This window comes from Aspergillus pseudonomiae (assembly GCF_009193645.1).
Source record: "Aspergillus pseudonomiae strain CBS 119388 unplaced genomic scaffold BDV37scaffold_50, whole genome shotgun sequence".
In the NCBI taxonomy this organism is placed as follows: Eukaryota; Fungi; Ascomycota; class Eurotiomycetes; order Eurotiales; family Aspergillaceae; genus Aspergillus; species Aspergillus pseudonomiae.
Window position 1 is genome coordinate 51,212 of NW_022476042.1, and position 27,663 is coordinate 78,874.

The 27,663-nt window shown below is 48.2% G+C and overlaps 5 protein-coding genes across 5 annotated transcripts; 3 read left to right on the plus strand and 2 right to left on the minus strand.

Annotated features, from left to right (window-relative positions):
- Positions 1-42: 42 nt before the first annotated feature.
- BDV37DRAFT_284625 (uncharacterized protein) lies at positions 43-2,777 on the plus strand (the record flags this gene model as incomplete). The annotated part of the gene is made up of 3 exons (XM_032087536.1): positions 43-980; positions 1,835-2,249; positions 2,307-2,777. The coding sequence occupies 3 exons, from the start codon at positions 43-45 to the stop codon at positions 2,775-2,777; spliced, it is 1,824 nt and encodes a 607-aa protein (XP_031939809.1).
- A 1,182-nt stretch (positions 2,778-3,959) lies between these two features.
- On the plus strand, positions 3,960-5,852 carry BDV37DRAFT_295352 (GMC family oxidoreductase; the record flags this gene model as incomplete). Its single annotated transcript, XM_032089851.1, has 2 exons — positions 3,960-4,169; positions 4,224-5,852. The coding sequence occupies 2 exons, from the start codon at positions 3,960-3,962 to the stop codon at positions 5,850-5,852; spliced, it is 1,839 nt and encodes a 612-aa protein (XP_031939810.1).
- Positions 5,853-6,739: 887 nt separating this feature from the next.
- BDV37DRAFT_284627 (beta-lactamase/transpeptidase-like protein) lies at positions 6,740-9,225 on the minus strand (the record flags this gene model as incomplete). Its single annotated transcript, XM_032087537.1, has 2 exons — positions 6,740-8,346; positions 9,138-9,225. The coding sequence occupies 2 exons, from the start codon at positions 9,223-9,225 to the stop codon at positions 6,740-6,742; spliced, it is 1,695 nt and encodes a 564-aa protein (XP_031939811.1).
- Positions 9,226-9,497: 272 nt separating this feature from the next.
- BDV37DRAFT_284628 (uncharacterized protein) lies at positions 9,498-10,273 on the plus strand (the record flags this gene model as incomplete). The annotated part of the gene is made up of 3 exons (XM_032087538.1): positions 9,498-9,927; positions 9,971-10,102; positions 10,164-10,273. The coding sequence occupies 3 exons, from the start codon at positions 9,498-9,500 to the stop codon at positions 10,271-10,273; spliced, it is 672 nt and encodes a 223-aa protein (XP_031939812.1).
- A 2,082-nt stretch (positions 10,274-12,355) lies between these two features.
- BDV37DRAFT_295355 (uncharacterized protein) lies at positions 12,356-13,075 on the minus strand (the record flags this gene model as incomplete). The annotated part of the gene is made up of 4 exons (XM_032089852.1): positions 12,356-12,484; positions 12,544-12,709; positions 12,764-12,986; positions 13,063-13,075. The coding sequence occupies 4 exons, from the start codon at positions 13,073-13,075 to the stop codon at positions 12,356-12,358; spliced, it is 531 nt and encodes a 176-aa protein (XP_031939813.1).
- Positions 13,076-27,663: the final 14,588 nt, after the last annotated feature.

Here is a 27,663-nt window from a genome sequence, read left to right on the forward strand (position 1 = left end):
TTCTTCCTTTGCCTTTCAACTCATCGTGGAGATTTCCAAGCCATGGCCCCCCTGACTTTGGATAGTCTTCCAATGGAACTGATTGAGACTGTTATCAATTTTCTGGACTTTCAAGACCTCTGTGCCCTTCGTTTAACTGCACATGGTATTTCGGCCAAATCATCCAATGGTCGATTCCGTCAGAATTTGAAATCCAAGAGATTACACATCGCACAGGCCCCCTTGGAAGATTTCGCTCACTTTACTCAACCAGGCCAGGTTGGGTGTGCGCTCCAACATCTTACTTTATCCGACTTTGGGGTGGCAAATGCGTCTGACAAGTGCCTTGAGGCAGCTAAGCTGCTAGTGCAAGGAATGGAGAACCTGCGCCAAAATACTTCACATGGTGGCTTAGTATCTCTGTCTCTTTCCCTTCACGAGCCAATAGATTCAGAGCTGGAAGAGGCAGAGCATGCCACGGCAAAGTTGTTTGACCTTGTTATGCTGGCACTCAGCAACAGCAAATTGTCTGTGCAGATCGTGGACATTTTTGCTAAATGTTTCCCCATTCGCTGTGCCCTAGCCTGCGGTGAAATAATGGCAGTTATGGAGAAAGCAGACCTGTCTTCCACATTCAGAGAGTGTAAAGAGCTATGTTTAAGCTTGTCACACTGGTTACGCGATCTCGATGAGCACTACGAGTCTCCGCTATCCTTTGATCAAGCTAGGGATCATACCCGATGTATCTGTGATTTTGTGAATATGTTCCCAGTGCTAGAGGAACTTCACTTGGCGTGGGTATATTACGATCTCGCCTACACGGATGCCATACAGGAAGAAGAGCATTTCTTTAATCGAATCGCAAATTCCTGTCCATTCCCATTGCTCAAGAAGTGTACCTTTCATAACATTCGCACGACCGAGGCAGCCCTGCTTCAATTTCTCAAAAACGTTCAATTGGCCAGTCTATCGATGGAAAATGTGTATCTGGTCAGTGGAAGGTTTGAGTCCATTTTTCATCATCTATCCACTTCCCAACCAAATTTGGAATATTTGCATCTCCACCAGCTGGTGCACGATCCATCTACTGTTTATTTTGATGTACCTCGCGTGCCCCAATACCCTCGTATTCGGGGTAGGGGCAACAGAAGAAACCTGGGGCCTATTTCCGTTACACGAATGGGAGCTGATGCAAGGAGACTGGTAGGAATCATTAATCGGCATCAGCGGCAGTAGCATGTTAAGAACCGAGGGGTTTTCTTTGAACCTCGGTGAAATGGTAATTTAATTTTCAAGGATATTGTCCCAAGTCCCCTGCTTAAGGTGCACCGGGAAATAGATCAATAATGGCATTATACATGTCTGCTGCTGCACTCCGCCACTTTCAAGACCATTGAGGGCCCATGTTGAACTCCATAGTCAGCAATTCCCGATCCCTGCTCCGGATTATGAGCTAGGCTAGCGTATGTAACCTCATTTATTAAGATAGAGCTGGAACGAGGTCCCTATTCCTAAGAATGGTATAAGTCGTGACATGGGAATACAGGCCTATAGGAGCAGTACGACCCCTATTCTTTGATAGTTATTGATAATCTACCACACTGACTTCCATGTTTCTCCTTACAATCATAACACGCGAAAGAATCTCAGCAAGCGATGTTGCTCATTACAAAATGGATGTTTTGTATCCTATTGCCGCTTTTATGGAAGCAAGGCGACGCTAGGATACCACCAGCAATCCCGTCAGGCACTTTGCAGCCGCTACAGTTTGGGTTGGCGTATAATACAAACCACACCTTGAACTCTCGAGGGTACGTGAAAGCTACGATAAACACACTATATCTGACTTTATTAGGGATCCCGACTGTGCCGGAAGCTTTGATGCCTCGTCTTGTGAGCCCATATGTAGTCCATCTAGCTTTCACTGTTCAAAGGGCTTGAGGTCACGCAGTTACCAGGACTGGTTCCACAATGCAACCGATGGCAATAATACAGAATCCGATTCCGGACCAAAACTATTTCTCGGGAAACGGGCTTTCAAGACTCTTACACTCGCCGATGTTAGGAAATACGTCGCAAATAGCTATGAACAACCAGATCCCTATTTTGGGCAGCCTCTTGAGATTATTGAATTTGATGACGACGGGGAGTCAACAGATGCCTCCGGTACACAGCAAGTGATATTTGGAAGCGAGCCATTTCAGATTGGCACGGACAGCTTAACAGGCTGTACTATAGTAACCGTCGTCTCGAAGCGAGCGGTTTATATGGTATGAAGCACACTCTGTCGAACTTGAGGCTGGGAACAATGGCTAAAATATCTAAAGGGACATTACTGGGAGAACCCAAGCTGGGGTAATGCGCCTAAATTTACGAGAAATGTCCTGAACTTTATCGCTGGGCGTACGCCGCGATCGGGAGTCGGTCCAACCTTAGACCCAGCGCTTTTCAATGCTCAGGATGATGATACACGTATATACCTCATGCATCCACGCTTGGGACAAAAGGAGCATACATCGCCGTATAAATCGCCTAGGTACTGGAAAAAGTTCGAAGAGTTGAAGAATCTGCTCAATACAGAGCTTCTGCCCGGCGCGGCCACGGCCTCATGGTTCTACATTACAGCTGAAACGTCGCGCGAAGTTCCCGCATACAGGCGGCACGCTATATTCCAATATGACCCGGTTGCTCATGGGCGTAATAAGAAAGGCTGGAGGCTCTTTTATGAAGATCATTACTTTGATGATACAAATCCACCCCCAGGTCCTGAATCTGCTGATGGCATCCCTGACCTATGATAGTGAATCTCAGCAGATCTTGGATTGGGGAACTCATGGCTTCGGGCTCCGACCCATTCTGAACCTGTCTTAAAATGGAATCGAGTTTTGGACCTTCAATCAGCTCTGTGATCGGTAGTGACAGCCTGTGTGGCATGGTTTCTTTAGGCCATGCCAGCCTTCACTGGATGGTAGTTGATAGTTTGGTTTGTGAAATTATGTATGTGATCCTATTCTTAGTTGGGTTAAGAATAGAAATGTGTGCGCGTGGAGATTGGTCCCATTATTCTGATCGTATATCTCGCTGAGTTGAGGCATAACATGGTCTAGCCAGGGTATATTTACGTGGTCGGTAGCCCAGCCATCTGCACCAGTTCCTAGATTGCCAGTCATGTTGTAGATCTATTTCTTCCCAGTCATCAACGTGGATGTAGGCTTTGAAGGTAGCAGCGGGTGAAAGGGCCCGACGAGTGCAGTACAGATAGAAGTAACCGGTTCCTAGCTACCTGGTTGTGGCAGGAAATGCTTTCCTTACGTTTCAACTCTGGTGGCCACCTCGCTAAGATCACTTCAGTATAAGCCTAGGATCTTCGCATTTAGTCCGCGGATAATTAAATCTGGGTGTCTAGTGTGACGTCAACTTAATTCAATGGTAGGTGAGCTTATACGCCCCCCTTCTTGCTGACATGTGTATGCCAAACGGCCTAGCTCACTTCAAAGGGCAGAACTCGATGCTGCGAGAGAAATCCCTAGGCACTTGCTGCGACATCAATACCGATCATAGAAGCTGGAGCCCAAGGCACACGTGCAACCGGAAGAGATCCAATATCGCTTCCTGCCACCACATGTCTCCCGAGATATCCAATAAATCCCATCCTGACAAGGGCATACGTTGGTGGCTTTGCTGCGCCTTTGTTTGACAAGAGATGATTGATGTGATACACAAGCGCCGACTGCGCCAATCCCGGTGATAAGAAATTAGCCTGCATATAATCATCATCCACACAAAGAATGCCGCCCTTTCTTCGTTCCCCGTCGGAGCTCACTCTCTTTATATATATGCCCTTGTCCTTGTCACATCCCTCCTCTATCCTTATTAAGTCACCTTTCATCCACCCCATATTCACCCGTCCTGCTTTTCTCTGTTCGGCCTCTCTTCAATTAATTGCTTCTATTGGATAACTTCTAGCAAAGATCACCTCCATGTCAATTACGGACGCCGACATCATCATTGTCGGAGGAGGCACGGCTGGCCTTACTCTGGCAGCACGCCTATCCGAGAATCCCAACCTCCAGGTTCTCGTCCTGGAAGCGGGCCAAGACCAGACTGAGGATCCTCGAGTTCAGACCCCGGCGCTTTGGCCAGGACTTGTGGCCACAGACTCGGACTGGAAGTTCATGACAGCGCCACAGGTCAGATTGCATCTTGCGTCCCACAGGCTGCTTATGCTAATCCGTCCTTCTCAGGTTGCCTTGAACGGTAAGCAGATACCCCTACCACAAGGCCGTCTCCTAGGTGGGTCGAGCGCCATGAACGGAATGGCATTTATTGCCAACTCCAAGTCCAATGTCAACGCTTGGGGGGCTTTGGGAAACCCCGGTTGGGACTGGGACACCCTCAGCACATACTACAGGAAGGTCTTCACTCTGACGTTGCCGTCTGAGGATAAGCGCAAGGAGCTAGGTCTGGAGTACGTGGATGAGCACGTCAACAGAAACAATGGGCCCATTCAGGTATCCTTCCCAGATGCTGTTGATGACCCAATTCCCAATGCGTGGGTTGAGTCCTTGCGGGGATTGGGCTACCCCATGTTGACTGATCCCTTTTCCGGACATGCGTGTGGCGGTTATACCAATGCAACAACTATTGACCCTGTCAAGAAGACTCGTAGCTTCTCCGCTAATGCATACTACCTTCCTGCGAAAGAGCGCGAGAACCTACATGTTGTGACGGAAGCATTGGTTGAGAAAGTACTCCTCGAGGCTCTTCCCAATGGTGATGTCACCGCCACTGGAGTCAGGTACATGAAGGATAATGGCATCGTCAAGGTTACAGCCCGCCGGGAAGTTATTCTCTGCGCTGGTACCTTCAACTCGCCAAAGATACTTGAGCTCTCGGGAATTGGCTCGCGTACCATCCTAGAAAGCTTTAATATCCCAGTGATAATTGATAACCACAATGTCGGAGACAATCTTCAGGATCACCCTTTAGCCGGGCTTAGCTTCGAAGTACAAGACTTTATCAACACGAAGGATGATTTCATGCGCCGAGTCCCCGAGGCTCTTAGTGCAGCAATGGAAAGCTACAAAACGCATCAGTTCGGTCCCTTCACAATCGGTGGCAACTACTCCTCTGCTCTTCTTCCACTGCCCGACTTCTCCAATCCCAGTACCGGCTTTGACGAGCTAGCCACTGTTCTAGCCATGACTATACCTGACTCGTCCCACCCCCTCGCTACTGGCCTTGCCTCCTATGCGCGGTCGCTCCTTGAGAACCCACAGGAAGCCACTGGTGGGTATTTCACCTACCCGGCCCAGTCTGATTTCAAGGGATTCGGCGCAGCCGTGCAAGTGATCCAGTCGAAGCTCCCCGAGAACTACATCACCATCTGTGCCAGTCTGATGCACCCATTGTCGCGCGGCACCTGCCACATCTCATCTGCCAACCCCGCCGACTACCCCATCGTCGACCCTCGCTACCTGACCCATCCCGCTGACCTAGAGATGCTCGCCCTACACACCCGCTTCATCGACGTGATTGCCGCATCGCAGCCCCTTGCATCCATGCTGAAACTGGGTGGTAAGCGGAGTGTGGGTTCGCCTGATGACTTACGGAAAATTCCACTGGACGATGTTAAAGAATACGTAAAGTGCGCCGGGAAAAGCACATTCCATCTAACTAGTACCTGCGCCATGATGCCCTGGGAGAAAGGTGGCGTTGTGGACTCCCGCTTGCAGGTCTGGGGTGCAAAGGGACTGCGCATCGTCGATGCTAGTGTTATCCCGATTATTCCCAGGGGAAATACCCAAAGTGTTGTTTACGCCATTGCTGAGAGAGCAGCGGATTTGATTAGAGAGGATTTGGCGGGAAAGTAGATCGGACGTTGCAAACTTGTCAGCGAACGTCCAGCGTAACATCTAGAAGATGATACTGGTAGGGAGTAATTTGAAATAGGAATGAAGGAAAGAACTGTCATTGAATGTATGAAGTCATTGTAGCCTCGTCGTTGGAGGGTTCGTTATCTGTACTCAGAGAATTGCAGGTGTAAGGGCTCGTTTGACGTACAATTAATATATCAGTAAAGTGCTTGGGTGGGTGAACCACCGGCGACTCCGTCCTGTTGTATATTTCTTTTAAAACGTTTGCTTTTCGAAATCCCTTCTTGCGTGTTTCTTTCCTCTTCTTTTTCTTGAAAAAAGTGGCTGTGCTGATTTTCTTCGTCGCCGCCCTCAGCTGAAGTTGCGTAAACCTCTACTTTGTTACCTTCCGTGGACGAGCTCTGGTCGCCCAAAGAATAAGAGTAAAACCAGTACATTACGATCTTTGCTGCGCATGGACATGGACCATGATTGTCATGGGATTGCCTATCATTCTGGTGCGTTCAAGAGCTAAAACAAATGACCAGCGTGTCTCGGCGCTTCTTACATGGAACACAGATCTAACCAAAACTACTAGCTTGGTGACCCTTGTATGTTAGTACCATAGCCAAGGGGAGTAATATTCGCTAACTATATGAACGCGTGCACATTCACTTTGCGGTAGTAAACGTGCCTATTTATACTAGTAAGACATGACCCTTACACTTAGGGAATCTTGCGTCGGAGTTATATTGTATGGGAAACGTGGGATGCTTTCCCAGGAGTGGGAATTGTACGATGTGCCCTAACCAACAGACTCTCACCGCAGTTGTCATTGTACTAGTTGTGTGATAACCTTCAAGACTCTTGTCAACAAGCCATGTATAACTTCCTCGAAGGGTAAGCTACTGTCTAGCAAACGCGACCTTCCTGGCCAACCAGCAGCCGATCACAACACTAGCGATATCACCATGGTCATCACGCTGGAATACTACAGTCCAGCTTCCGGGCGCTGGAGCATCTAAGCCTCGCGGGCATGACAGAAGCCAGATATCCTGCCCAAGATATCGCATGAGGTGCGGAGGTCCTTGGCCCAAGTATCCTTCAAAGTTACCATATAGCATACCACCTTTGCCACTGCAACGAAAGGTCGACTCAACTTCTGCGCAGTAATATTCGCCGACGTAAAGGTTTTTAGGTGGTTGCTGGCCAGTAGCAACACGCTCGGCATGGATGACATGATTGTCGGCTAAACGATGGAGTGTGAGGGTGTCACCATTTATTGTGGCAGTTGTATCACTTGATTGAGCTTTGCCCTCCTCAATACAGGCCAAGGTCTCTCCAGAACCCCCGTACGTGACGGTCAAATGGCCCTGACGGCCGTGCCCAACCTCAACAACCAGCCTGGCATCCGGGTGGTAGAAAGTGCCAAACCAGTCTGGGGAGGGGTTGACGAGGTCAAGTCGAGGATTCTGGCCCTTGGAAATGTTAAAGACACCTTGCATAATATCCTGGGCCACCGCTTCTGCATCAGCCTCATGGTTGAGCATAACTACGATTGCGAGCCTCTCTGATGGGGCCTGGATTCTATGGAGGCGGAATCCACGAAGAGCTCCCCCATGACCGATCGTAGGCACGCCCCTGACAGTACCGTGCTTCAGGCCGTACCCATAGCGTGCAATTGTGCCATTCTTGAATGACTGTTCTTCCGCGATGGCACGATACAGACTTTGCTCGTCATCCCAAGAAGTCTGCAGATAATCTTCATATGCAATCATGTCTTTGAGGGACGCCACAACCCCTGCATCGCCAGACCATTGCATGCGGTTGATGGCTGGAATAAAGCCAGAAGACTCGGATCCTTCATACCCAACACAAGGTGGAGGGAGATTACCGTTGTCCGGGCACAAGCAGGCAGTTGTCATCCGAGCCGGCGAGAAGAGCCTTTCCGCGAGTAGGTCGCCTAGGGATTGTCCACTCACCCTCTCGATGAGTCGGGCGAGGATGTGGAAGTTCAAGTTACAATAGGAATACTGCGTACCAGGTTCGAAATGCAGAGACCTTGTCCGGTCAAGTGCCTTCTGGGCGTCTTCTTCGAGTCGAAATTCACCATCAGGATGGGCACCCCAGAACATGGACATCGCCCAGTAGTCTCGAATGCCAGACTGGTTATTACATAGGTGCTCCAACTTCAGTGCGGTGTTTCCAGCCAGGTCGGGATGTAGCATTTGCTCCAGAGTGTCCGGAAACTGCCGAGACACGTTGCCCCGCTTCAGCATCTCTGGGGTGGGGTTACGCTCCAGATCTTTCAGTATCATGCACACCATTTGTTTCGTGATCGAGCATATTGGCATCAACATAGATGAGGTCATCGGAACCAGCTTTTGCAAATCCGCGTAGCCCCAGACGTGCTCGCCGACGAGTTTGCCATCCTTCAATACGGCAGCCGCTCCGCCCGGGCCTCGATAGACAGACGAGGCGTTCTCGAGGATATCTTGAATGCTTGGATTCACTAAGATTGAATTCTCTTTAGCCAACTTTCACGCCCTCTCACAATGGCATTGAATTCCTTACTAGCTATAAATGGGACGAATATGCTGTATGTGTCATAGAGAAATGGTTCCCTTACAGAGCCCAGCTACGGAGAAAAAGGAAGCTTAATTTGTATCAGAAAATTGGCACTAACTCGAAATGGTGCCCGAGAATAACCAGACATCCCGGTCGATATCAAAACCACCCCTGATCTAATCTACCAACTCGGTTGGTGGCTGGGTGCCACCTTCCCACTTTCACTTGTTAGGGCTTTTCCACTCGGTAAGCATGCGTCGAGCGATCCCGTGTATTTAAGCATGAAGAGCTAAACTAGATAAAATATTAGCAACGATTGTCTTTGGCGACAGTATCGAGTACCTCATCATGGAGGAACCCTACGGTCCGAATACCCAATAATAAATATTGAAAATATGACCGTGTCAAGATCCGCTCAGACTTTTACCTGGGGACAGGGGCAAGTTGTTCAAAGTTGTGTTGTCAAAGATGTATACTACGCCCTGTACAACAGTAATGCTACGGAAGATTGTCATCTTCTCCAAGTAGATATCTCCTCTGCTGGAGCGACCAATCAGTACGGGACAGGTAGCAAGCACAACCGGCCGTTATGATCCTTCTAAAATAATTGCAGTGGAATCATGGTGGCGTTATTCAGCGTTAAGGTAGTAACGTACGTGGCGTACATTCCGAGTCATGCAATTTCCGGATCCACAGCACTGAAAGACCACAGCCGACACTCAAACATGTACATACGGAGTACAAGGGCAAGATATGCAGCTTCAACCAATGGTGGGTGAGAATAGGTGACATCCATCCATTGCCCGAGCCACCCGTAAGCCATAGTGCATTGAACTCCAGCCCGGCCACACAAAGAAAAGCTACAGATAAAAGTCAGAAATAGAGGGTTCCTTTGCCCTAGGTGCCGAGTGTGTGTAGTATTCAATAAAATGCCGCACCCGGAGATTAATATTGCTGCGATCCGCTATGTAATGATGAATCTGATAAAGAGACCGATTGAACCCACTTCCCCTTTTTTAGGGTCCTTTAGTGATTAAATATTTCCCTCTCCGCACATAGCTCTGGAGGAATCAGTCTCGGCGTGGCAGAATCACAATGCAGCAGGCTCTGGCCATCCTTGCTCTATATCTATCAGCCCTGGCCGTTGGCCAAGGCCTCCCTATGAATAATTTCATACCTCCTCCTCGTCCTCCTCATCCCCCACCAGTGGAACTCATAGCAACGAATTTACACAAGAACTGTAAAGACTTTGAGATTTCCTCCGCGCGCCGTGATGGATCAGTGAGGCGGCCAGGCTCACCAGACTCAACCGCATCATACTCAGGGTCAGAAGCCCGGCGTATGCGTCGCGCAGATGATGTAGATGGCGACGTCCTCATCGCAAACTGCAAGAATCCTCAAGGCATAGTGCACGAGGTCACTCTGAGCCTCAACCGATGTTTTGGCTGGGATCCCGAGAACATAGGTCTTACTGCGCAGTTGAAGTATGCATCTTGCTTTGCTATAGCTATTGTTGCTGTAGCAGGTGGACTGTCCGTTCTTTATAATCAATGGCTAATGGCACTTAGTGGATATGGACTTCAGAGAGGCGGATGCGTCAACTGTAGATATGCGCGAGGGCCACAGCCATCCGATCCTGGTACAATATTCTGTACCTGCAAGACAAACCCGCGACTACAACAACCAAACCATAACATTAGGTTTTCGATAGGCAAGTGTCCACTGGGTGTTGAGATATCCTGTTACTAACAGATCTGACAGGTGGTGTCATCCAATATAACGCCAGGTCTGGGCTTATCAGCTGCCATGGTGTGGAAGGGACCGATTTGGGACCAGTGCCTCCTGCCCCACGTGGAGACGAAGCTGTTTAGATGTAGATTGTCAGATATCTCCCCAGATATGCTGCAATATCATCTGTCGCGATCCGCCGTGTTTATTCTGGAAAAGCCGGTCATTATATCACAAGGTCATTTGGGGCGACTAGATATGTATTTATCACTGTCACATATTTAACAACCTGGCGACCCTGGTATTTGGCGACAAGAGCTCTAATTCCCCTCCTGTAAGCTATTCGATGTATATTTCATAGCCTATTTCCTCTCTGACCTGTAGACATTAGGCCTTCTGATATGCGCAGAGCCGCCGTCTAAAGCGGGTATACGTACTAGAAACATGCGTGCAGACCCCCTAAGCTGTAAGTACCTAGCCACATTTTAGATGTATAAACCTAGACGATCGTCTAGTTGGACAGCCATCTCTATCGGCACATACCTGTCTGGCTGATCTTAGCTCATTCATAGTTGTTTATTCATACCGCAGCAGTACCCGGTGTCAAATATATATTCCTACCTAACTGTTCAAGTTGGTAAATGCCGACTGCCAGTGTTAGATGCTCAATTCCCAGTAATGGGAAGGTCATAGGAGATAATAGGCCATGCGACAAAGGCTCGCCCCCTGTTTGACAGGGTGAAGACGTTGGAGCCTCAGCCATATTTTAAAGGGGAAAATGAACTAGACGAGGTCGTTTAGCCCACATTTGGAGCGTACGATTAGGACGGGGAGACTGCTATAGCATGTCTAGAGAAGCGAAGATGGGAGGTCTGCATGATTGCTTTAGGATGATAGATATGGAAGTATACACCTGCTGAATAAATAAGCAGGATTATCGAAAATAAATACAGAATGAACGCTTACCATGACTCTTACTGGGGTTGTGGAGTGCAAGCTATTCGGGTGGTATATATTCCTATCCAATAGCAGATAGCCATCCCTACCAGCAAAGGAGGTGCAGAAGGAAGGAATAGATTCTCCAGCATGGAAGTGAACAAATCATCTTCCTTCAATACCAGCCAGATCAACAGATGATGCATCGAGGGTTATTGATTCCGATTGTATTTATGGTTGTATGCAGCATTCATCTTTCTTAAGCACTCACAAAGACCAGGAGTAGAATACATGATATCGCTCGTGTCTAATCTGCCGCTAAGTGTCTAGTAGAGCAAATTGAAGCAACGAGCAGGATTGCTGCTTCTCATAAGGATGGTATAGAGGTCTGGATTTAGACGACATGGTATGTTTTGACATAGGCCATGGTGGTCAATGCCCCTTGCAGTCTTTGAAGAGATCCTCTGGCTTTTATAAGGGTATTCAGGCACACCGCTGCACTCTGCAAAGGTTCAGCCATTTGAGCCCGAGTGCTCGGCATACGTATCCCAAGCAGGGTGGCTATCAATGCAAGTAACGATAGAGTTGTGTGTTAGTCGTCGGTGGCGTTAAGGCTGTGAAGCAGGTGGATATTGCTTCGTGATCTGCCAGAATAGGATTTGTTGGAGTCCTGATGTGTGTTCTCAGTTCACATACATTTTCCGCGGTCGAGGATGCTGCATATGGTTGCCTTGTCAATTTAACAATGGCGGTGAATCACTCAAAGGCTCGTATAGTATAAAAAATCTAGATTATCGTTGATAGATGCCTGGTTGTATCGCAACACTAAGATCTATTAATTGCTGATTTTGCTGCCCAAAGAGGAGGCTTAATCCCCAGCCGAATGACATTCTGCCTCAACGTAGAGCCCGTGAGATGGGTTTACGGTCTTGCTTAGCAGATTGGCTCAAGACCGAATATGCCAGGTCGTTTCAAGCTATCCAGTATATGCCGGCATGGTCTAAGGGCCTGGCTATTTTGACGGCACTGTGGGCTAACCTGTTCCAGGAACAATAAAAAAGATAATTCACCGAGACGGGCACGGGAAATGAATAAGACGCTAGGAATAGAAAATCACAAAAGATGCAATCTGAAATTAACTGCATAACGATCTACCTGATCTCAGGCGTCACGGAAATGACATCGTCCAGGTAAAGGATATAAGTCGGTAATCCTAAAGTTGGTCCCGTCCTGTTAGCTACTCCAGAAAAGCCAGCCTCCTAAATGACTGACCACCACCTGCACATTCTTTACAGGTGGTACTGAATCCAGTCAAGGATCTCGGGTAGAGTGGGATCCTCTACAATCCAATATCCTGCCCGCATGTCTGCGTCCCGCAGATCATCCACAGCGTACTGGTCCGTCAAGCGCGCCATTTCCTATTGTGTCCCCAGTCAATCAAGTGTTTGCGGATAAAGAAGCACATGGCATAATTCACCTGTCGGAATGAGTTGCCAAGGGAGTTCAGCGGAGCAGTATGCTGGATCCCTGCCGGTCCTCCCCGTACGATATCCTGTCTGGAGATGGCCCATCTTTTGGCGACTGCTACTCGGAGATAGATGCGGTGCGCTTGGAATCGCCGCGCGCTTGCGTCGAGGATAGTTCTAAAGACAGTCAGGACATCCCTAGCCAATTTGTATAGGGCCTAGTCCCCGTACCTCTGCAGTTCGGCCTTCTCCGTCTCCGTGTTGGACTGGGTAGGTGCCACGATGGGGTTATAGTTGGCTGATATCAGTGCCTGGGCTGCAGCCAGGCCTGCTCTAAGCTCTTTGTACGCCTCATCGTGGTAATCGTCCGCTGGAGTTTGTACAGTATGCCTAGCGATGTGCATAAGGAGGGTTCGATAGTCGTTGATAAGCTCGGCTACCCGCAAGGCACGTGCTCCGTTGACTTGTTGAAGTGTCACTGCTACCGACCACCAGAAAATTCGAAAACAGTGACAGAAAAGGATACTCACGCCTATCGACCATGGTTTTATCAGCTAGCCACTGGATTGTGACGGGTGCACAATCGTGGCCAAGAACGAGAGAGGGGCTGTATCAGTTGTGAACGGTCAGAGGAATAGGGCAACGACCAGGTCAATCCGCCGGCAAGGAACACAGTACGTCTCTTTGGGGAACCGAGCGTCTATTTTGTCTATTGCGCTCCCATCTTCGAGGGTCTGCTATTCTTTTAGGTTCGGCCTAGGGTATTTATGACAAGCGTTAGCGACGGGCCCGAGCAAAGTGAAATGGCTCCAGGATTATCATCATTTGCGGTCATGCTTAACTGAACCTACCGATGCCGATCCAAAAATGTCAGGGGCCACAGGTGGGAACTTAAGTAGTGACCAACATGCTGGGCTGGTGACAGGCCACAAACCTCAGAGACACCTTTCTACAAGGACTTGCAGTATGTGCACTCGAGTCAAGGGCGGAATATTAGCCAAGCGGGGGGGACTCAGCAGTCGAGCAATAGTGGGATCGATGCTGATAGGCCTAGTTATGTGTAAGGCCGTTACAGATACGCAATGTGGCCCACGTGAATTGACGAGATCAGAGGGGAGCAATCGCGCAGAGGCTTTGGTGCATAGGACACGAAACCTAAACCGAAGATAAAGTCCAAGACCAGTCAAACTCAACGCTGTTGATCGTAGATGCAAAATTGATGCATCCCAGCACATCATCCCAACGGTAATCTAAAATCAACAAGGGGAATTTTGGTTTTGTGACCTCGGAACCTAGTTCCAAGCCCAGTGGGGCAAGACTCAGAAGAATTCTCTCGCGGCACTTGAAAATGAACGCGAGGGTACGGCCTCCCCGAACAGAAGGGAGATCATCCGCCCTCGCTTAACCCCGCCTCCTCGATGTCCATAGTGGGATTATCTAGTAAGTTTCGTGGAAAGCGAAGACCGCTGGAAAACTTGCTGTGCAGCCATCATTGGACTGTGAACTTGTGATGGACAGAAAGAGCACCATAACAGGAACGCAGGGAAGGTGAAGATGAATACCATAGCTTCAGCCCAGCCACTGGGTGGGTAAGGGGCAAGGATAGATATATACGTGGGTTGTTCTTCCTTTCATTCCTGCTATGGAAACGGGTCACCAGGTGGACCCTGATAAAATTGGGCTTCGGCTACGTAAATACGTCTATTGCTAGATGTTCTATAAATACAGAGCTGATCCATCTGCTCTACGACCTAAGGTTGTGTTTCCCGGTAGTCGAATAATGCCTGTTCTCTATCTTTCAGTTTATCCTATGGCATGGCATTCAAAGTTATATCAGTATATACAAGCGGTGATATCTTCCGGTCCACAAATGACAAAGGGTTGAAACCCAACTTGCCCCAACATCGCAATCCGGGTGTCCTAGAGTCACATTCCTGACAATAGGTACCAATTGCAAGGGAATCGGTTATGCTGGTGAACTAGAACACCTCCAGTACAACGGGTAATGTTTAAACTTAATATTCCGTTCGAAGTGGGGGTGATCAATCCTTCTCTCTGTTGGGCGACGCGGTGCTTTGCGCGAAGAAGGGGAAAGCGCGCTTAGCCTGACAGGGCGCATGACTTACAACAACCCTCTTGGGACTATTGCGAGTCGGGACCAAACGTTTCTAGTTCCGCGAGCCTGCGCTCCAAGTATGCGCATTCTTCTGCTATCCTGTTGACCGAATCTGACTGCAACATATATGCATTGCGACCTTCGTCCGTAAACTTGCATTCAGCAGGCGTGCCTCGTAGACAGCACGGTGTACAGGGCATGAGATGATCGCACTGCAGTAGTATGCTTGTTAGCCCTCCCCCTGTATCGCGTATTGTGTATTGTGTAGAATCTTGATACCCAACTAAAGGAGTAGGGCGCGTAGATGGGTATGCACAACAACTCGCCTTCACTCTACGCCTATAGCACGGAAGGCAGGAGAGGATCGGTCGTCTCTTCTTTGTTTCAAGGCTCTCAGAAGAGAGAAATTCTGGGTTTGAACCCATGCAGACGGCCACGGGAGAGAGATTCTGCTCAGATATACCGCCACAATAGCATCAAGAAAGAATAATATGATATCACCGTGAATACAGTTAACTAGGCCAATGGTCCATCAATCACCGCGTGAGCTACATTTAAGAGAAGGTTCTGAGTGCAACCCCTACGTGTAACCCCGGACATCACATAGACATGTAATTTCAACAGGCTTCTATAGCCCCTTCCCGGTGGCGATTTCCGGGTATGCAGCATGGGGGTCACCGGGTTCCCTACCGCTGCTAATGACCCCGCAGACTGTGGTGTCATCGAACCGGCGTCCTCCATTTTGGCTGTACAGTCTGAGTCCTCGACTCCTGAGTCAGTTGGGCTTGGATACCTGAATACCGGTACAGCAGTCAGAGTTATGAGCTGCAGTATTGGAAAAATGCAGTATGAACCAATATGAGGCATATCAATCATAGAGCATCCTGCAGAGCTCATAAGAAGCAGGTTCTTGGCGGCTTGACCGCTATAAAAATGGCGTTCCCGGTGGGGAGTGGCGTCACCCTGGATCTGGGATGCGGATGCAGGGGATCTGCAGTATTATGTACATCCGCCATATTTGGGCGTATGTCCAGTGTTTCGATTGCAAGTGCTAAAGGCTTATATCTTTTGCACTTGAGATCTGGTAGTGGGACGGTCATGTACGGCTGCCGCCGCGTTGTGAACGAGATGCAGGGTCTCCCAAGGAAAGAGTAATGACTATCGGTGCCCTTCCCATGCGTATCAACAGGCAAGAATAGCATTACGTGTCTAAAATATATACCCGCCTGCAAATGCACTGAGGAAGGGACTATAGTACATACAGCATAGGACACACACGACAACCAATTTCATAAATGCATAAGGGGGCCCCGAAGATCTCCGAGATCCTCACTAGCTGGATTAGTGAACAGCATATTCGGTACCTGCAGCAACTCGAGCCATTATGGGAAGGAGTTGGCGTCAAAATGTTAGACAGATGGGTCTCTGTGGGACAGGTCTTCAACGGGGGCCTCTATTCGGCAGTTGCCGCTGGATCAGCCTCGATCGCAACCGTGCGTATTGAGATCTTTCGCCACAGGAGTGTCATTTTTTCCCTGAGCCATGGAAGCAGCCACGTAGCAATACGAGGGCACTGCATATGGCTTTTCATGTTTCCTAGGGCTGTCCTTATCCCCAATACCTCGAATTTAGTTTTGAACGGAATATGCTGTAACTTCACAGAGTACATGTCATCACTTCCACCGTCGTTTGCCAAACTCAATCCAAATGAAAACTTTATACGAGCTCGACGTCCGGGGCTCCGCTGGGTGCCACGATATTAGACAACGAGCAATCTCTGAGCCATAGATTCTAGATTCCTGGCTTTACGTCGCTCGCGGCACTCATTTTAGGTTAGTACCCACTCCATGTAGTTTCTTGGCCACTGGACGCTGCACACCCCTTTGTCTCAATGATACAGCAAGTTAGGATAGTCTACATTAGCCTAAAGCCATCCAAACATTGGTTTGCGAGGCGCCTTGAACCAATCTCTCCTGTCAGTAGCATGCAGCATGAATCGGCCGATCAATGTATTTTCGGCCGGATGTCCGATAAGATAAGGCGGAGCATTCGGGAAAGAGATGAGAGGAACGAATCCTCACCCAATGAAAGTATCAGAGAGACCTACTAGACTACCAGGTTTGGTGCTTGAACCCACTTCACGGCCTTCGACGAATCCGCCGTCTTACCCACGGAAGGGCACTCCAAACCCCCACAATGTCTGCTTTTTACGCGATGGAGTTGTCTTCAGTCCTTCTCCATTATGCATATCAGATAGATACTACTTGGTATCCATTTTTCGTGGATCGTCCTTGCTGCTGCATGAAGCACACTTTCCAATAGTTTACAGGGGCCTGGTGACCCAAAGAAGAAGTGGAATGCCACCTAATCGGCGCTGCAATTCCACCACCAACGCCCCGATCAGAAGACGCGCTGAATGGCATAGGGGAAACTTTGTGATCCACATAGAGAAAATCTCTAATTTACCGGTAAGGCAGAGAATGAGACTGTGCGTCCGTTTCGTGGTATCGAAAGATCTTGCAATTATATTATCCTGGCGACGTGTCCGCCCTGCGTGATCGCGCCCAGTCCAGCGTTCGAATAAATTCCTTTTCCATCAAATCATAGACATTCATAAGACGGCCCTCGAGGACTGCCCGTGACGGTGTAGTATAACATATAGCCGCGATATCTCTTCGGATAGCATGAACTGCAGCCGAATCATGTCATCAATGTCTCCCAGAGGGGATAGACTACCCATGTCGTTCTGATATATTGTTGCAAGTAGTTTTCTAGTCAGCATCGCGGCATGTTGACTTAGTTCCATGATCTGTAGGATTCAGTACAACGCTAGGAGTATATGCTGAAGGTTGTGGACGCACTCGGTCGATTAGCAAAGAGATATCTGCATTCGGCTTGGTCGAGATGGCAGGCTCCTGGGTGAGAATGTTAGCCAGATACCATGCTCAAACAGAAGGCCCATCCTGAGGTAAGTAAACCATTGTCATTTTCATTTTCTCGTGCATATGTTCTTGTGTTCTTGATTTTGGGGTGTGTCTCAAGTCTTGATTGTTTCCCTTTATCTGTCTGTGGGACGCCCACTCAAACCTAAATAATGAAGGATCGGGACATTGTGCGAGGCCTAATTTTGGTTCGATCTAATGAATTGCTTCTTTTCTGGTAGAGCCAATAATATATGCAAGGTGTCGGAACTAAAGACTTTGTGAGCGTCTTGCCATTTATGTACTCCGGCAATCTTATATTCTCCTTTTCAGACGCCCTGTTACTATCAGGTAGCAAAGGGATCAATAACCGTAGGTACTACTACGTAAACATGTTGACAGCAGGTGCTCATTTTCTGGAACAATAGGCCTGAAGTTGGACCGAGCATAATTATTTCCTGATGTAGTCTTCTGTTCCTTGAGAAGGGCGACTTCCAAATTGGGTGAATGTAAAGCTGCCTTAGGTCGCATAATAACTAGCAAGATGGCACTCAAGTCGGCCTGCGCTTCGAGGCCTCGCGAGGTATAATGTAGTTCACAAGTCAGCGTTTACTAAGTGTCGCTATTGAGCATTCTACGAAACTGACTCCAACTGTTCCTTGCTGTCTATCTGACGGCACTCACAAAGCACGGCTTCTCACGGGGCCTTTCAGGGGCTTCGGTCACGGTGTGCAGATTTACCTCTGGCGGTGGATGGCGTGCTAAAGCCAGCCACAGCGTGGACTGGGCGTAAGTCACCAATAGTCGCTGGCTGATGCTGGTTTTTCAGCAAATTGGAACAGGAAGGGTAAGGCGATCGTCGGCGGTATATTATCGTTTCTTAGGAGAGTCCATAAATGGCGAGCAGCGACCGCTGGGTTCGGTCCAACCCAATCACTCAAGATGATGCCGCTTAATATACCAAGGTTGGCTCGATAGCCGGGATCGCACGGCAGGGCTTTGGGTCGGCGGCGGCGGTGGCTTCAGCAAAAGGGGGCGGAGATGATAGAATCGGGGCATCGCGACCATTGTGGCCATTGGTTTTCCTATACTCGGTCGGGCTCAGAATGTTAGTTATATCCAATGCGAACATGGTTGAGCATAAATCTGCCCTGAATCAGTAGGGATGGTCACGAAAATGGGAGGAATTCTCGAGTCAGACGAATGTGAGAAAGGGGGACACATGTCTGGTCGATATAGACAGATAGTTCATGCCATCCTAGATCGTACCATAGTGATCCTTTCTCGCCGGCGCAGGCAGAAGAAATGGAAAAACGAAGGAAGAATTCGTCTGTGCAAGGACACAGCATAATATATCGACTAGGCACGGGATGTGCTCCGAACGTCCCGGCGCTGCTTTTCCCTGTTAGTAATACATCCCTTATTTACTCTGACCACCAAGCTCGCCTTTACGACCATGACCGTTGTCTTTCTCAATGTATCGTATGAGTCTCGTTGGCCAGGTGGATTCCTTGCTATTGATATAACCAGGCTAGTTGCTCTGGAACGTTATATGGCCGCATTATGTGACAGCTTTACTGATCTAGGGCAAGACTAGGTTCCTAAGTTCTTCCTGGGCATGATTCTGTCATAAACTACCACCAAGAGATTCAATACCTTCTAGAGGACGGTCTTGATTGAATATAGTGTCTCTACAATTGTAAGGGAACATGACCTTAGGTCTTCTATGAAGCCAATGCCAACATAGAAAGGGTAGAATAGCAAAGTATGCTGACCGCCCTTATGCAAATTTTTTGCGGTCTCCGTCCTCCCAATTTGAATCATAAAGCTTCTAGTCAATAATCACGTATATCTATCTAGCTGGCTCAATGGTGAACCGCTTAGCCTTCATGATATGGGGGTAATGACGGTGTAAGTAAACTTCTTGGTCACTCATCCTGCTTGTATCACTCGATCCACTGATACTGGTACTGCCTGAGTTCAAACAGAATATGGCCAACCACGATGGATGGAAATAGTTGCCTGATTTCTTCCTAGCGCAAGCGTTTGGAGCCGAAGCTGGCAAGTCATGGACAACCAAGAACGCCACGTACTGATGTTAGCCAATCTAAAAGTAGAAGACGATCGCTCACATAGGTTAGACCCTGCTAAGAAAATCTCCGAAGGTGGGTCCAGCCTGATAGTTTGGACCTATCTTATTGACATACTGACCGCACAACATCCATTTGAGCGACCGTTTCTCTCGTTGGAAATTCGCCGTCACACAGAAGTTTGTTTATATTTTTCGAAAGCTTTTAAGAAGATTATGCTGCCTAACCCGTGTCTCACCCAAATCTTGAGACTGACTCCAGGTGCCCTCATTTCCAGGTATCTAATAGTACCTTGTGCTCACCCTGTTCAAGCGATTTATGTGAAGCTATGTGATAACCTCTTTGCCATGACTTACTTCAACGCGTATGTGTGTATGCTGTAAATTACTGGTATTCAGCTTGCCATATATAAGATCGAGGCTCCCAATTCGTAAGTCATAACAAACACTGTTTATGTGGAATGGACACGACCCGTGGTCGACATCACTGCGGGCCCACTGTTATGGAAAGCCCGAATATTCAGGCATAATAAGGTGAACCTCTGCGCAGCAATACATTTAAAAATCTCCTGGCAGCCCAAGTAAGGAGAATCCCATCGTCCTTCACCAGAAGAACGACATGGCCTAAGGGCCTACCTGGGGAGTTTGGTGGGGAGAACAACATTCCCTTATCGAAGAAGCCTCGTCTGAAGGGGGAATGTGTGTGGACGTCAATACTCTTAGGACGGAGGCCACGGAAGAAGGAGCCCACTCATTGAATAGCCCTAATTCGTCGTATAGACAGATTAGCCCAATCTTTACGCGCACAAATGGTAGTGATCTCCGCGGAGAAACTACAATTGCCGAATTCTTCCATCGTTGAGAGGCGCCCCTTCGTGGTTGTGGCTGGCTGAAGTACAGACAGAAAGCAGCGACTTCGCTGTTGTGGCTGGCTGAATTGCAAACACCAGGCCCAATCACACATCAAGCGGTGAAATCGCCTTGTGGAGCTTTCTACCGTGAAGGTGTGAATGGCAGGACGTGGCAAAAGCGTGGAAACCTGGATCAACCAAAGTTCAACAGCGTTGTCGCCAGCCGAATACCCAAGTGACAGTGACTGGGCTTGGTTTTCATGCGAGCAGGCGGTTCTTGTGGTGGTGTCGTCTTGCCCTCCACACTTATTTATGGTAGGGCTTGCTGTGGGTTACCCGCGGCGCACCCAAATTGTGATCGGCAAGCAATTTGTGAGGTGGAAAAACGGTTGAGGGACCACAAGGAATGTCATTGACTCGTACTAACAATCTTGTGCCCATACGACTGACTCGGCAGTGGACACCTGGGCAGGGAGATCCAAGAGCCAAGCCTCCCATTGATACTACAGTGCCAAACTTACTAGCCAAATATCTTACATCGCCTCGCAGAGTCGGACTCTGGGTATCTAGTGAATGCTATCTCGAATGGGAGATCATGTACCTACAAGCCAAGATAATGCATTAAAAGATACGTCGAGTGAAAGAGAATGAGGACCTAACGCCTGACATCAACATATGATGGACAGTTGTTAAACTGGCCAAAAGGCCAGCTCTCAGCCTACCATACCCTCTCTGCTGCCTATGCCTTCCATATTCTATAACTTCAAGCGAGCAGTAGCATGCAAGGTAGCTGCACTATTTTTTCGGTACTGAGGGACAAAGACCTTGGCAATACCCTTCTCAATGACATTCGTGTGGTATTGCTGAGGACCAACAGGTGGCCAATTGAGGCCAAGTCTCCGGATCAATGTCATGTTCGCCCACGTGGTGCTGGTCTAGACGAGTTATGAAGCTGAACTTTCCATTGAAGTGATATAGTGGCGGTGGTCTCTTGCAATCCCTCCTGAGCAGCGAGGAAACGTCTCAGCATGGCTCATGCCAACCTTCTTTACCCCCCACGCATGCACCACCGCAGAAGGCATGATCCATGCTTTTTCTCTAAACAGCTACTGCACTATCCCGGGCTATTTTGCAATGATATGGCACGACGGGGTCGAGAAGTTGTATACGTTGAGGGATACACAGAAGGTGAAAGAGGATTCAATGGACGCTAATAGTCCTAAATAAACAGTCATTCCGATCAGTCAGTGATTCAACGACCAGCCCAGATACACATATCAGAAATCGAGAACATACGTATTATTGACCAACATATGTAGCTCAAATGAATCCACATTGGCCTGAGCCGGTTCTTTCATTTGGTAGATCCTGAAGGGCCCGTTCAGATCTAAATGCAGTAACCTATGTCAAGATATCCTTTCACTGAGGATTAGTTTCCGAATATCTTAGAAAGCCATTGTTGATGAGCTGGTCTCCCAAATGTGGCAGACTGTTCCGAGCACAGACGCGCGTCATGAGTTAGATAATATGGTATGGATCACTCTCTAGTCATACTGTAGAGCAGGAATAAGAAACCCAAAGCCGAAAGCGACAGTAATATTGTCATGAAGAAGTAATTGAGCGTATGTGGTGGTCAAGTTGGATGAGGACGAGCAACGGCCCAGGCGGATTAAGGGATCGCCATAAAAGTGGCAGGGATTGGACGTGGGATTGTGGACCACACCGGTAATTCAACCTTTCGGTTGTAGTTCAGTATGGTCAAAATTTCTGTCAGATTTCTTGGTGTACACAGCAGCCCCGTGAGCAAATAGGGCTACCAATGCAATTAGCGCTCTAACGGCCACACGAGTTCTACCGGCCCCGATATACCGATAAGTTTCCCACTAGGTGGAGCTCTACAGAAGATCTGAGAGGTACGTATACCCTTATGGCGGCAGTAAGGGCGACAGTTCAGATAGACAGCATTTCTCGTGAGGGCCGATGGTGTATGACGAGCACTTCATATTCATATCTGGGTGATAGACTAAGTCATGAAGCCCGGATTTACAGATCACACAACAATTTCACGATCTCAGTTGTGCGAGTCGCTTTTGCGCGAGATGAGTTAGTTGCTTCTGATCAGAGGGGTCTGAACTCTTACGACTGTTAGCGTCTCATCCATAGCAGCCCCTTTCCTTACATGCTTTCGGTTCAGTTGAGACTAAAAATTCTAACGGTTACCGTCAGCTCCGCCACATTTTGGCATCTATGCTCGCTTAGTACAGATTAGGTTTAGACGGGACAATCTTCTCCAATACAGTATGAGCAGTGTGATATGTGGGTACGTACTGAAATTAATCCTTCCTGATTACGGAGTGTGAAGCGCATTTGTATCGAGTTGTATCCAGATTTCTGCCTTGGAATGCATCCCATTGTGTGTAGAAGCTATCAACGTCACTCTGTCTATTAGCACTAACGAAGACAATCTTCTAAATAGGATTGTTCTCTTCTGTAACTTTGACTTTGTTTGCGAAACCGTATGCGCCAGATGCACCACTGTACAAATTCCCGTTGGCCGACCCAAACCCTTCCAATTATAGTCCAAATTGTGGGTTTGGAATATGTACTCAGACTGCCAAGATTGACAGTTGCTTTTGGTGTGCCACGGTGTGCTATTGCGTAGAATAGGACGCAAAGTCGGCGAGGGACGACACTAAAGTTGGAGCGACTTCCGTGGATAGCGCTTCTGTGATTCTTAGGATATGACCCCAAGTCAAGTCTTGCCATGCACTAGCATCCTCAATATCTTCAATAAGGAGAGAGGTGGAGAGATGAGGGGGAAGGAATCATCGACCATTATGGCCTTATGCTTGGAAAGCGAGCACATGCTTCCTCTCGTTGAGCTATGAGTGGTAGTATTAGCTTCCTTTGCCCGTTAATTGAGGAGTCGGCGATTTGATATCGCACCATGATACTCGTAGATAGACTATGATCACTAATTCTACGCTTAAAATCACTGATCCTGGTCATTTGCTAAAATGGGGAATGTACTCATTGGTATGGTTGAAGTCCCAACCCAATGTCCTAGCAGAGCTCTTTTCTCGACTTGTTTTCGACACATGACTCTGATATCGTCTGAAATACCCGCTTAGTCACCCTATTCTGCTTGTCACTGCTTCTGCTCACTGTGATCCTCCCCTCACGATCATCTCATCAAGTCCATGATCGCCTGTCCATGTGGTCTTCACTTATCACTGCGGAGCTGGCTTCATTGCCTATGTTGCTTAGGTATTAATCCTGTGTTGCCTCCATGATTGATCATACAAATCCATTGCTCAAAAATATCTCCATGTTGTATACTGATACCTTGACTACGCTTCGCTCTGTGGACCGGAGAAGTAGTATTTCTACGAGACTGAACGATCCGACATCTTTCTACAATGGCATCTGGGATGATGGCCCTGGGCGATAACCACACATTTGGCTAATTCCATGGAGTGTACCTGAAAAGGTACGTACCGAAGCAGCTTATGCTCTTCCCTTTGCACTCAATAGCGAACTATCGCTCAGTTGAAGTGTTGACCTGTCTCCTTTAGGAACTACTAGGTGTATACCTCCATACAACCATCCGGGCACTGCGCAGCTGCCACTTACAATAGTGTCTTTTCAAACCATTGATACACGCCCGTAGCGGTATAATCACTTGTACGTGATCATGAACGATACCACAGAGCATTCTCAGATATGTGCCTTGGTTTCTGCGCACTTCATATGCTGCATAGGCCAGGGAGCTCCCCCAAGACAACGGTCTTGCATCTTTCAGAGGCGAATATGTTGCCAAAGGTAAGATTGGGTATTGCTTTTGGATAATATGGCAATTGACATCTAAGTTTGTTGCTCTTGCCGCAACGCAAACTTTATTAGGCTTCAAAATGGGACACCAGCACCATCCTATTGAACTTCATCTCCACCAGACTATGCTGACGAGGAACCTTCCGTATAAGAGATAGACCCAGTTGCACCTCCTACTACGCCAGCCACAACCCGAGTTGCCATCCGAGTGGCAGCAAACACACGCGCGCGCGGGGATGCAATTGATATAATAGCATTATAATCTGATATCCGGAGAATGGCTCTTGAAATGGCGATAACTCCTTGTGGGCTTCCTATGGTACTAGGACCTATCTCCTGCTGTCATTAATTCAGCATTACGAGTCGCTGACTATTCCAGCTTCCCAGACCAGATCCCCTATCTACGGACCTTGACCTAATCTTCCCTATGTCCTATACATCGTATCCATCGTTCCAGGATATGTATACCACCTCAAAGGGCTTGTGACATGATTTCTCCTAGCGAGTCTATTACCAAAAATGCGCATCGTGTTAGGACGATCACTACTTATGGCAACCTTAATGTTCGGCATGCTGAGATACCCATGGCGCACAATCGAACGTTCGATCAGATATCTACGTGATAGGGCGGCATGAAGTGAGAACATTGCCTAAACCGAGGATTCTCACACTCGAGCAATTTGGTCCCCCAATATAGCGTGTATTGGAGGTAGAACGAATTTGGGAATATACCATACTACTTAAGGTCGATAGAACCGGTACGTACAGGCTACGATGATGTGTGTAGGGGAAGCACAAGGTGAGGTCGGTCGGTTTTATGATCTCTTCTCCGAATGTCCAGCTCCCCATAATATGCATGTGCGTGGTATTCCATGGACTAGCCAGCGAGGGAGTCAAACTCCAGGTATTCACTTGTCAGGTGTTTCATACGCGGAGAATCCGTGTAGCTTTCCTTGGCGAGGGAATGCAGAAGCACTGCCAGCTGCCCCCACTGGGGGACCATGGAATGATCAGCTAAGATCCGCTGAAAGGTGTACAGCGAAAATTGGACGAGACGTGTACAGACCAAGCTCAATCTGTGGGTCAGGGAGGAGCTCACATACGGCAACGGGTGATTAGCGCTCCTTTCGGTTTACCGATCGATCCAGACGTTCAGATGGCGTATCCAGGGCATGAAGAAAGAATATAATGGCAGGGTATTCCTGCAAGGGGCTGCACATCGCGGTGACGTGGCTGGTAGGTCATAAGAATAGTGGAGACAACGAATCTCGCAAGTTTAATTATGCAGTGGATTTTCCACGGTCGTTCCAATGGGCAAACAAGATTGAGTAGCACACACGGCCCGTTGGCCTGCTGCAAGACATGTCACAAATGATTGAGTATCCACCCTATGTAAGTTGCATGAACGAGCGAGACATAGAATCCATTCTAGGCGTTGAGAGATCCTGCGTTCATGTTTAATGCCACTGCAGCGGAGGTCTCACTCACCTGTGTTAGTCGACCATCAACAGGTACGCTTAATGTTGCATCTTCTTCTGAAACCTGCTTTGACGCCGTATTCATGTTTAATAACGCAAATAAGCAATACGCACCCAATCGTTGATGACTTCCCGGTAGCTCCGGGCGTACTTTGGAAAACTTTCATTCCCACGGTCGGCAATCAACCATGCTATTAAAGAAATTGGGAAATGATGATTGCCATAAAACTCCCAAGCACACCTGACCTTGCCCATTACCTTCTTCTAGACGAGACTTCAACCGCTATCACCAGGAAGCAAAATTGCCGCCGTCATCGCTCATGTAAAAGTGCCATGGTCCGCGAGGAGCTAACCTGTCCAACTTCAAGGGCATTGAGAATACCGAGATGATAACACAAAGACCACTTCGCAACGTAATGAAAGTATGCCTCTGCGGTTGAGGACATAGCTGATCAGCTTTAGTGTTACTCGTGAGGAGCGTACAAAAGTGCAGTCGATGTAGACAATGCATCAGGCACTCCAGTGGACGCCACCTCACGTTTCTATTGCTAATTCCTTCTAACTCTGCTGGGCTGTTGTGCGTGTACTCTAGAAAAGCCCTCGAAGCCGTTGAGCTAAAGAAGGCACTCCGCAGGCTCTTCGTTACCAACTTAGGCACACGATACCACCAGAGACAGACAATACTGGGTTCTCGGCCGACGCCCAGGTGAGTGCAACAGGGAAACCTTCTCATTGAGCAAGGCAAGAAAATCAGCCAGAACGACCGGCCACCCGCCGTACAATCACTAGATAAGACTAACAAACTGAAAATGAGCCTACCATGGGTCTGGCCATGGTGGAAGTATCACATGTGTCGCGAAACTGAATTCCGCTAGATTGAGATACGCGATTGGAGGCGCAGAGAGCAACAACGATGCAGCGTCTGTATCGTTGTCTGGTTCCGCACACCAAAACAATTACTTCAGAATTCCGGGATATGTCTCTGCCTTGGTGTTGTTAAAGCCACGACCGAGCCTAACGTCTGGTCAAATCGTCGGAACTATTCTTGAGAACACGGCACTATACATTTGCGACTATCATGATACGACTAAAAGCCCAATTTGCCGATAGCAGGACCACGGCACATCACTCCTTGACTCCACATACATAGACAGTATAGTGATTATCAGAACCACACAGGATACGATAGCCTTGCAGTCGCAGATACTGACTTTCCGATGGAAACAGCGTAGGAACGCTATTGTGTCCCTTAATATCATGTTCTGTCTGGGCCTCATATGTGGTGATATCGCCTCCCTCTTCATGAGTGCGCTAAGACTACACTATGGGCTTCGGTAAAGAAGTAGCAGACACAATATGCATGTTGATGAAGCTATTAGCACAGTGGAAGAGTGTGCATACTGTTAATTCATGTTGATGCTTGTGCTTCACGAGTATATAAAGGTGCGCATAGAACCAGCGCCCTACCCGACCCTGTTAATATCTATATATATTTGCTTTCGTCATGAAGCATAATCCCTAGCAAGATCTATTCTAACCACACATCCTTTAGAAATATCACCCCTCAAATGAAAAACACAACAAAATTCACAGCTACTTATAACCCCAGCGCAATATCAAACAGCCGGTGCGGAGAAAGAACAGGGGTAGGGTGGGATTGGCCAACTAGACTTGAACGCAACGGCTTGCATCGGATATTCCCGATCGGGAAAAGCCGCGCCGCGCAAGGGATCCGAGGCACTTCACCACGGACAACATTCCGAGTCGAATCAATACTGGTACATTCCAACTTGGAACATACATTGCTCTCTCACAGTGATAAGGAGAGAGAGAAAAGAACTCCTA